The sequence below is a fragment of the Falco peregrinus genome, chromosome 14, assembly GCF_023634155.1.
Source record: "Falco peregrinus isolate bFalPer1 chromosome 14, bFalPer1.pri, whole genome shotgun sequence".
Lineage (NCBI taxonomy): Eukaryota > Metazoa > Chordata > Aves > Falconiformes > Falconidae > Falco > Falco peregrinus.
The window spans coordinates 5,770,283-5,780,316 of NC_073734.1; the positions used below are offsets into that span (position 1 = coordinate 5,770,283).

Sequence of the window (10,034 nt, forward strand, 5' to 3'; positions counted from 1 at the left end):
AACCCAGACGGTGCCTTTGCCTCCCTCCCCGCCGCAGCGCTGCCTTCTCCTCTCACCCATCCCTCTCTTTTCCGTTCTTTCCATGGTTTTTTGGGGTTTTTTTGTTTCTTTTTTTTTTTGCTGCCGAGCGCCCCAGTGTCCTGCGGGGCTCCCTGCCCGCTCCTCCGCGCTCCAGCAGTGCACATCCTGCTCTGCTCTGTGTGCTTGCAGCGTCAAAGGGTGGACGTGATATTTCAAACATCAGATCAGTGCGTTTATATATTGGGTGCCCGGAAATTTTTCCAAATAAACACAGCTTGATTCGACTTGGGTGGGCAGACTTATCAACAGACTAATTCTATAAACAAATGAAGGAATAAGCTGGAGACCATTGGCTGGTACCAGCAAGACACGTGGAGAGAGCTTGGAGTTTTGTAGCAATGAAATTTTAATTAATGTGGGTGGGCTGAGAACACAAACGACTGTTTATCAGAGACAATTTATTTTCCAGTGCTAAGTCAACATATAATAGCAAACTTACAACAATTATTTAACTTTTTTTTTTTTTTTTTTTTTTTTTTTAAGAGCTATGAAGCAGGGACAGAGGCAGAGCGAGCTCCTTCAGGCAGGGCTGGGATCTGAGCTCGCACAAATCGCTCCCCGGTGGACTCGCCCCAGGTTCCTGCCCTGCCCCGTCCCTTCGCTGGGCTCCGAGAGGAGCTGAGAGCCCGCGGGCCATGAGCCACCTCTACGGCAGCCCCCTCTCGCCCATGGGCAGCCCCTCCATGCTGTACCTCCCGGCCGCCCTGGGCTTTGCCCCCAGCGGGGCCATCTCCCGGCAGGACCCCCCGCAGAAGCCCCCCTACAGCTACATCGCCCTCATCGCCATGGCCATCAAAGAAGCTCCGGAGCAGAAGGTGACCCTCAGCGGCATCTACCAGTTCATCATGGACCGCTTTCCCTTCTATCACGACAACAAGCAGGGCTGGCAGAACAGCATCCGCCACAACCTCTCGCTCAACGACTGCTTCGTCAAGGTGCCGCGGGAGAAGGGACGGCCCGGCAAGGGCAGCTACTGGACCCTGGACCCCCGGTGCCTGGACATGTTCGAGAACGGCAACTACCGGCGGAGGAAGAGGAAGCCCAAAGCCCCGGGGCCGCCGGAGCCGAAGGGCGGCGCGACCCCCGCTCCCGCCGGCCCGCCGGGGCCACCCGCCCGCCCCGACGAGCCCAAAAGGGCCAAGGGGAGCGCGGGGGGGGACTCGGGCCACCAGGGGGTCCCCAAGCCGGCCGAGGGGGAAGCGCCCCCTCCCGGGACCCCCGCCGCGCCCCGGCCGCCCGCCGCCGCCGCCCCTTCGCTCAAGGGCGGCCCGCGGGGCCGCAGCTTCAGCATCGAGAGCATCCTCGCCCAGGGGCTGGGGCAGCCGCCCCCCGGGGCGCCCCTCAAGGCGGCCCGGGAGGGTCCCGGCGGCTCCCTGCTCGCCAGCGGCGGCTTCGGCCCGGCCCTCAACGCCTCCCTCACCCTGGACTCCCAGGTACACGGGAGGCTGTACCACATCGGCATCCCCTTCCTCTCCTGCTTCCCTCTCCACTTCTCCGAGGCGGTATTTAATTTCCAGTAGTTGCCCCATAACTGTACCCCCCTGCCCCACTCGGTGCGGCGGGGGCGCGATGGGACAGACCGGACTCAGACCTCACCAAGCGGGTAAAGACCAACACCCCACCCCCCCAAAAAAAAAACTAACAAAAACCCCCGAAAAAAACCCCCAAACCCCACGATGTTAAAGGTGACTCAGGATTTCAGGGATTTTCAAGGCACGTCTTGCTGTGGAGATCTCCTTAGAGCTTGCCTCCCACCCCCCCGCCAGATCGACTTTTCAAGGTAAAAACAGTTTTCTTTTCCCGTGGGTGGTGGAGATAGAGGCAGGCGGTGGGGGGGTGTCCCACGCTGCCCTCCAAGCCTCGCCAGATTTGCTCTGCACCTTTAGTTTTGCATCCCTCAGGTTCCTCAGACCTGGTTTCTGCTGAATCCTTCAGGTCTCCAGTTTTCTTCTTTTTTGTTTTTGTTTTTGTTTTTGTTTTTTATTTTTATTTTTATTTTTATTTTTATTTTTATTTTTATTTTTATTTTTATTTTTATTTTTATTTTTATTTTTATTTTTATTTTTATTTTTATTTTTATTTTTATTTTTATTTTTATTTTTATTTTTATTTTTATTTTTATTTCTTTTGGAAACCGAAACCACCCCTCCCATTCCTGGGGGAGGAGGCTCTAGTTTTGTTTTGCCATTAATACCCAAGGGTGCCTGCACATAATAATGCCTGATATCGCCCCCCTGGCCCAGTCCTCCGAGTGGGAAAAAGGGAGGTAACCAGAGCTGAAATAAGGGCGGACCAGACAATCCAGGCTCATTCTGCACAATTCTGCTTGCTTGGACTCAGCACCATGTATAGCTTGTGGCGTTAATGCAAGCTGCTTTCCTGCCTAGCACTTGTGCTTCTTGAGTATAGAGATATAATTTGTCTCACTGATGTGGCCAGAGAGAGGGGGATGGATGAGCAAACACGTTGTGAACATGGGGATGCGGCTGGTTTCCATGTCTTGCTGGAATCAGTTGCTTTGGACCAAAAAAGACTGAAGGAGGGTTGTGGAGGCTGGTCTTGGCATTTTGAAGGAGCTGTGTTGACAACCTCGACAACTACCAGCATAAAAAAAAAAAAAAAAAAAAAAGACATCAGCTGTGTTTTTAAGGTTTTCTTTTTTCTTAAAGAAGGAAGAATCCAGGCACATTACAAGCAATCAGGATTTTTTTTTTTGTTCCCCCCATAAATAGAGGCTTTTTGTATATTAGTTGATAAATGCCCTTTTGGAAAAAAAAAATCTATATTCTCAGTTTTCATTATGAAACCAAACCTATATCCAATAAAAGTATTTTGTTCAGGATTGTGGCTGATGTGTTGTGAAATCCCCTTGGCTCGTGCGGCCGGAGGGCCGGGGAGCAGGGCCTGCCGCGGGATGCAGCAGCGAGCTCTGGTGCAAATATTCTGGTGATGGCACCATGGACCAGGCTGCCAGGAGAGGTAAAACGTGGGAGGGACTAAAAATAGGGTCCTGGGAAATGACCCGTTCCTTGCAACTGAGATAATGTTTACCAAGATGATTCTGTTTCTCCTCTCTCCTTCCACCATTCCGCCCCGTCTCACTAGCAAAGCCCATCCTTAAATTGGCACCTGGACTGCTGGAAATCTGCATTTCTCAGGTGAGTTGTGGTTCAGCTTTTGCAGAGGAAGGCCAGCATCAAAGTGGCTTGACCTTTGGACCAGGAGCTCAGGGGGGCTCATTTCAACACTAGGCAAAGAGCTCTTGTGTGGGGAAGTACAGAAAATCTCCAAAAGGTGGGAAATGATGTAGAGTTCCTCAAAAGAAGGATACTCATAGGCAGAGCTACAGTTTCTCACTGTGAAAAAAAGAGAATAAAAAAGATGGGGCTTTTTATATAGATCTGCAAGATAGACTTTATTTAAATAAAATCCTTTATATGCTTCCTATTTCTGACAGTTCCTGTTTGAATATCCATTGAGTCCATTCTTTAAAGCTATGGCACTGAATTAAAAAAAACCCAAAACCCACCATCACTGCCCAGTCAAAGCCACATGTGTCCCCACCATAATTTAGAAGGCTGGGCAAGTGCTGAGAGGGTTAATGCTCTCTGAGTGAAACCCCATGTCCCTACAGTGCCACTCCTGTGTGTAATCAGAGACAGGTATTATAGCTGGTTAAATAAGTGGCCATCCTGTTCCAGGCTCCGGGCTGACATCACCATCTTTTTGGCATGTGTGGTAACATCACTCATGGGAAGCTGCAGGGGCAGGGAAAAGATCCAGCTTTGTTCTTGCCCAGCAGAGACCCCAGATCTCTCCAGCCCCAGCTGCTTGCCTGTGCTAGGACTTGGGGCACGTGTGTGGAACGGGAGGTTAACGCTGCCTCCAAGGACTTCCGAAGCTGGGTCTCCAACAAGCTCCAGAGCCATTTCCCACTGGTGGGGATCCTGCATCCCTGCTCTCCCTGCAGCCTGGCCCACAGAAGGGTTTAACCCCCAGAGAGTAGTTACGCTCTCAGTTATGAGGTGATTTATTACTAGAAAACTCTTTTTGCTTCTTTAAAAACCCTCTCCTGAAGGAGCAGTGGATTTTCCCATCAGGCACGCTGCACGGGGCAGGGACCAGCTGAGCAGCCTCACCATCCCCAGGTGCCTGCACCTATCCGGGAGGTGCCAACAAGCAACCACTGTCAGCGAGGGCAAGTGCTTGCTTCTGCACATGCAGAGCATGAGGACAGCCCCACGTGAAGAAAAACCCACTAAATCCCGACGCCCCCCCCCCCCCCCCCCCCGAAGTTTTAACCGTGTCTTCAGGCTCCTTTGCTTCCTTTTCTCCTAACTTGGCACCTTAGCCGTGACCCCCACTTTTGGTACCCTTCAGCTCCTATTCCAGCTCCTAAAGTACCTTTTTGGACCTGCAAACAGGGCTTTTGTTCCTTTCCTACTCGTACGTGTGTACCCCCCCACCTCAGGTCCCTTTCATTACAAGGGCAGTTTTTAGTGGCAGGTCCTGGTCAAAAAAATATCATCTGAAGGAGTAAGTTTCACATTAGGAGTGCGGTTTGGTATGCACATGATGTATATTTTTAATCACAGGCACTTTTTTTGAGACTCAGCTTTTTCTGTGCAATGGGAATTTATTTTTTGTGAAGCTTTGCTCATGGTGACATTTGATTTTTTTTCTGTTTTATTGTAGTGGAGCAGGACCAAGTACAGCTGCAGTATTTAAAAGCCACACTGGGCTTGATTTTGGTTTCACTTGAGAGGGTAAAATTAGTAAACTTAACACGCTCTGCACAGAAGTGACACTAACTAAAATGAACTCAGAACTGAGTGAATAGTTACGAGTGGCAATTTGGAATTAATTGGGATCAGGCCATTGATGTAATTTGCAGGGGATGAATACTGAGAAAAAGGGTCCTATTGCCAGCTCGCGGGATGACTAACCGCACATGGCTCTTGCGCATCATCTGTTTATATATAGAGGGGAGAAGAAGTAATGGTACAATAAAAACAATAGAACCAACGGTGCTTCAATGTGGAGAAGTAAGTGTGCATGTCAATACACCAGTACCAGCTGTTTGGGTGTCACTGAGCATCTTTTAATTCTCTCTACATCATGTGAGTTTTCGTGCTCTGCAGTACAAAACAGACGACGTGTTGTACAAATATCCAGGACTTGACAAGCTGCAAATAATCGATGCCCATGGTTTCACACCTGTTTCACAATCCAAAAAAGCAGCTGCCAAACACAAACCTGCCACCCAGTATTTAACTCATCCCTGGAATCTTCTGCCTCCTGGCTTTCCCAACCTCTCAGGGCTGGCTATAAACACAAGCCTGAAATACTGTGAAGAAATGTAGAAAATAGCCTATGATGCAGTATAAACAGCATGCTTCTTGTGTGGGCGATATATATGCCTTTCCGTTCCACTGGAGAGGAATGACCTCTCCAAACTGAGCAAGGTTTCATGTCTCCGAGGTCTGCAGCCAGTTTTAAATCGCAGGAGCGCAGAAGAGCACACCGTGGACGAGGCTCACAGCGGAGTCATTCAGTTCGCAGAGCAGCTTCGCTCCAAACACAGGTTTCTTATGAGAGGAACTGAAAATCTGGCATATTAAAATAATTCAGGAATTTAATTTCTCATAAATGGGGCTTCCAGTCTTTAAATACACTCAGTGTGTGTTCTCTTAAAGTTGGTCCCGTAGCATACATAATAAATGATCGAGTATTTACACGTGAGCAGAAGCCGCTTTCCGGACTCGTCACTCGAAGTGCATGGCTGTCCATGTCTGATTTCAAGGTGACATGACTCTAAGGGCTTTGTAACTGCTTGTCATGTCTGTGTCATGTCGTCCCCCTCTCCCCGCTCCTTTGAAGAGTTAATTCTCTTTCCATCCTTTACCTGGGAAAACCCACAATGGAGAGAGCATCCCTCTTCCCACCAAAACCTGCTGGCCTCCTGGTAATTGCTCCTAAGCCTGTTGTGAAGAGCAGCCAATTCCCGAAACGAGAGGGGGAGAAGGATCTGCTTCCTTCCTTAATTCGTAGCCCCGCACACCCAGAAAACAGATCTCCTGGGAGACAGCACTGGGATGTTTAACAGATCACATCTCTGATTTTAAGAGAGAGAGCAAGAAGACAAGATCACAGAATTAGAGAAGTTACAGATGGAAAAGGTCTATGAGGTTATGCAATCCATCAGTCTGGACATTGCATAATTGCTCCCCACAGTATATTTTTAGTGCTTTATCCAGACAAATCATTAAGTGCTTTAAAATGGGCCAGATTCCTCAAACGCAATGCGTGCTAAGTCACAGCTGATTTCACTGAGGCTCGTAGCTTGCAGCATCTAACAAGACACCAGGAGAGAAAGTTTTGAGTGGTCAAGGAGAACAGAACGGACTCTTCCAGAAATAAATATGGGTCTGATTCAGTATTCCTCATAGGAATCTTTCCTAAATTGGCTGAATTAGATCTCTTAAATCTCATTTTCGGATTATACCAAATAATACATTATTACTTATTCAGATGTTCACTTAGTCCAAAGTAAAACATTGTTAACGTTCATGTGAGTGCAATTTGTTTTAAGCCAGCTTCAAAGCCGGTTCAGTAAAGCGTAAAGAATGTTTATTTAAAATATAGTTGCTAAATTTAGCATGAGCTCGGTTAGCCTAAATCTTAGCGACATTTTTAGAGAGCACATTGCAAATCAGGAATGCATGAAGAAATAAATAAACTTTCCCACATTTTTGGAAATTGAGTAAGAATTTGCAAGTTATTTCTTGCATGGGCAATTTCTGTGGATTGGAAAGTATTGTGAATCATGCAAATTTCCCACTAAACAGACAGTTGAAAACACAATGCTAATAATTTTCATTGCAATTTCATTTCAAATAATGCTCCCTCAAGGAGGAAACAATAGTTGTCAGCTATTGTAATAGAAATTACGCAGAGCATCAACATGTTTCAATATTTACTCAAGCTCTTTGTGAGGCACCAAAAAGCATGAGGGAGCTGTGGTTGGCTATGAGCCATGTTCAAACCCCTGCAAAGGAAATCTTATGCTTGGATTAGGTCCTGTGCCTCTTCCTAGTAATTATGATACACCCACCTCTCGCACATCGGTTGTCGAAGTCTGCTGGCCGGATCCTTAGCTGGGTTAAATGCCAGCCTGCCTGCGGCTTGGGCATTTAGACAGAAGGCAGATGGTTTTAAGTTCCTCCTTTTCATTTTTTTTTCTTTTCCTTTTCCTTCCTTCTTGAGTTTACCCAGGTAAAAGAGGCGCGTCTGGGCCACCCTTACAATAAGTGACATTGACTTAGAGAAACAAGCAAACCCATGATGGGAAGATGAGCAGACGCGATGGTGAGCAGTTAAATCCTCTTTTATTGAGTCGGTATCAGAGCACTGGAGCCTGGAAATTATGCTGTTTTCATCATCTCCCTCCATTCTTTCCATCCTTTGGCTGGTGCGAGTGTAACACCTGTTTCTGCTTCCAAGGTGGGAGGATTGCAGCTCACAGGGCTACAAAACAAAAGGGACATGGAAAAGGGTCCCCCTGTGTCACCAAAGATACCCATGGATTTTGGTGGGATTGGGATGAGCTCCTCACCAAGCAGACAGGTAAAATAAGGAGACATGGAAGAAAACACAGAGGGTTTTTTTTCTTCTTCTTCTTTTTTTTTTTTTTTCCTGCAAAGACAGGACTCCTCTGCTTCCACTGGTTTTAGGCAGCTTCAAGCATCTCCATCCTAATCTGAAGCCCTTCATGCAAGTGCCAAGTCCCACCTGTAGCCCCCTCCTCCCCAGCCACCTTGGCTCTCCCTCAGCTCTCCAGATGAAGGTTTGCAATATACTGGCCCAACACACTAATTCCTGAATCCGCAGCAAGGTGAACTCCTTAATTCTGCACTACCTATCTTCAGTTGCTTACTAAGTCGCTGTTTTCATTAGAAAGCAATATGTAATAACGGTTGTTAAAATAATTGTATTTCTGTTTTTACATCTGTAAAGATTAAGTTAAACAGTATGAAGCCCATTAAACTATTTCATGTCATGCTGCCATAAATTTCCTCCATTCCCATTGCTACTATTATTCCAGAGTAAACTCTGAGATCAAGCTGCTGCCACAGAGAGTTATTTATAGGAGCTCATTCATCAATAAAAACTTCAAAAGAAATCTGTTACTCTTCTATTGGGAAGCCAAAGAAAACTAACATAAAGACAACCCTGTTAAGAAACAAAGCTAAGGAGACCACAAGACATTTAGTTAAGGAAAATCCCGATTTCTAACAAATACCATGCAAGGAGGGGAAGAGGGAAAAAAAAAATATTATTGGCAACAGGAATCCTTTTAAGTTATTTCATTCTCATTGGATGGCTAAAATAAACTGTTAAACAGTTGTATTTGTTCTGGCTCAGCCCCCTCATTAGGCTTCATATGATGGATTTGTGATCTCGCAGTGCGTAAGGAGCTCTTCATCTCTTGCAAAAGCTGGTCTTGTCTTTCCACTTGTCTCAGCTGCTCACACGCCCATCCATCAGCGCGGCAGAAGCCTGATGAGCAAGATGACGAGTAGGCAACTAATAGCATCCACCTCCCTAAAGGTAGATCCGTAGAATAGCAAAAGGTTGTATTTCATCATCCTTATTCTCTCTTATTTCTTATTGTGCCTTCCTCTGTACTTGAGCTGTGCAGCGTTGGTTTTGATGGTCATGATAGTTAGTCCTGCAGGAACAGAGATGTATGAGTGGTCTAGTGCTGGTCTTTCCTGTACCAGCACCGGTCCTCACAGAACAGATCAGGTCTCTTTTTTAGCCGGACTATTTGGAGCCACATCAGATCCAAACACATTTCATTTATATCCTAGCAATTAACCATAATCTGAAAGATGGTCTCTCTGCTTTTTTGCTAAGAGCTCCACAGGGATAAGGTCTTCCTGGAGGTTTTTGCAGGAACATGGACTCAGTGGTCAGTTGTGTCATGGCAACAACATCCTCAGACCGTTTTTTTGAGCTCAGCAGTCAGACTCACTTGTTCCATCACAAGGATCTGAGCCCTGAAAGCAATATGGACCTCAAGCTCCTGGTATGCATTGTGTAAAAATACTGTACTCACATCTCCAACCACTGAAGCACAGAGGTGGGGATACTGTTTCCCAGAGATCTCTTTACATCTTTGCATCACTCATGCAAACCTGGGCAGGGCGTTTTGCATGGGATGAATCTCAGTCAGCACTAGCTATCTAACAACTCACTGCCTGGTCTAAGCTGGCCAGCAAATTTATCTCCAGAACCTGCTGGGACACAAAGCACCTTCAGAGGGCTGAACTTCTAACCACCTGAGGCACAAGCTTTAGGGTGGATGGAATCACCCTTTGGTTACACATGGAGGAGCTGGATAAGGTCTGTGCTTTAGAGAATGAGGGGACTGAAATCTGCCTGCAGCAGTTTGCATCTTCCAGACCAGCTGTCAGCTTGCTTGGCAAATGCAACCTTTGCCTAAACACTCTTCTCTAAACTCACCCAGAAGGCTCCTTTATTTTCCTTACAAGCCGTTCCTGGTTGGGTTGTGCTGCAGTGGAGGTAAGACATCACGGGTTTCCTTCTCCTGAGGGTTTAGAGCAGGGACTCCCCACGGGTGATGTGACTTAAAAGTAGCCCAGTAGCTGCTTCCCCAGAGGTACTACATAAAGGCATTCGCAAACTCACCAAATTATGGGCCAAATAAATCCCATTCCCTTTAAGATCTGAAAGCATTGCCTTCACTTTGGTCCATCTTTGAGAAGTTCTGAGGGTCATGTACCCAGTTTTGCACTGCTGTAACTGCGGCCGTTCAAAAGGAGTGGGAGAGCCACGTCAGTTATGCCAATGAGGAAAATTTTTACACGTTGCTATAGCTTATATCTGGAATTGGTCTAAACGCTGTGGACACAAAGTTTATTAACAAA

General features: G+C 46.9%; 1 protein-coding gene across 1 annotated transcript; it reads left to right on the forward strand.

The window, feature by feature from the left end:
* Positions 1 to 580: 580 nt before the first annotated feature.
* FOXL1 (forkhead box L1) lies at positions 581 to 1,710 on the forward strand. Its single transcript, XM_055819199.1, has one exon. It carries the CDS (start codon positions 717 to 719, stop codon positions 1,599 to 1,601), a length of 885 nt encoding a protein of 294 aa, XP_055675174.1. The 5' UTR covers positions 581 to 716; the 3' UTR covers positions 1,602 to 1,710.
* The last annotated feature ends 8,324 nt before the right edge of the window (positions 1,711 to 10,034 follow it).

Excerpts from the sequence above, each read along its gene's own strand:
- FOXL1 (XM_055819199.1), top strand. The coding sequence starts at position 717 with ATGAGCCACCTCTACGGCAGCCCCCTCTCGCCCATGGGCAGCCCCTCC.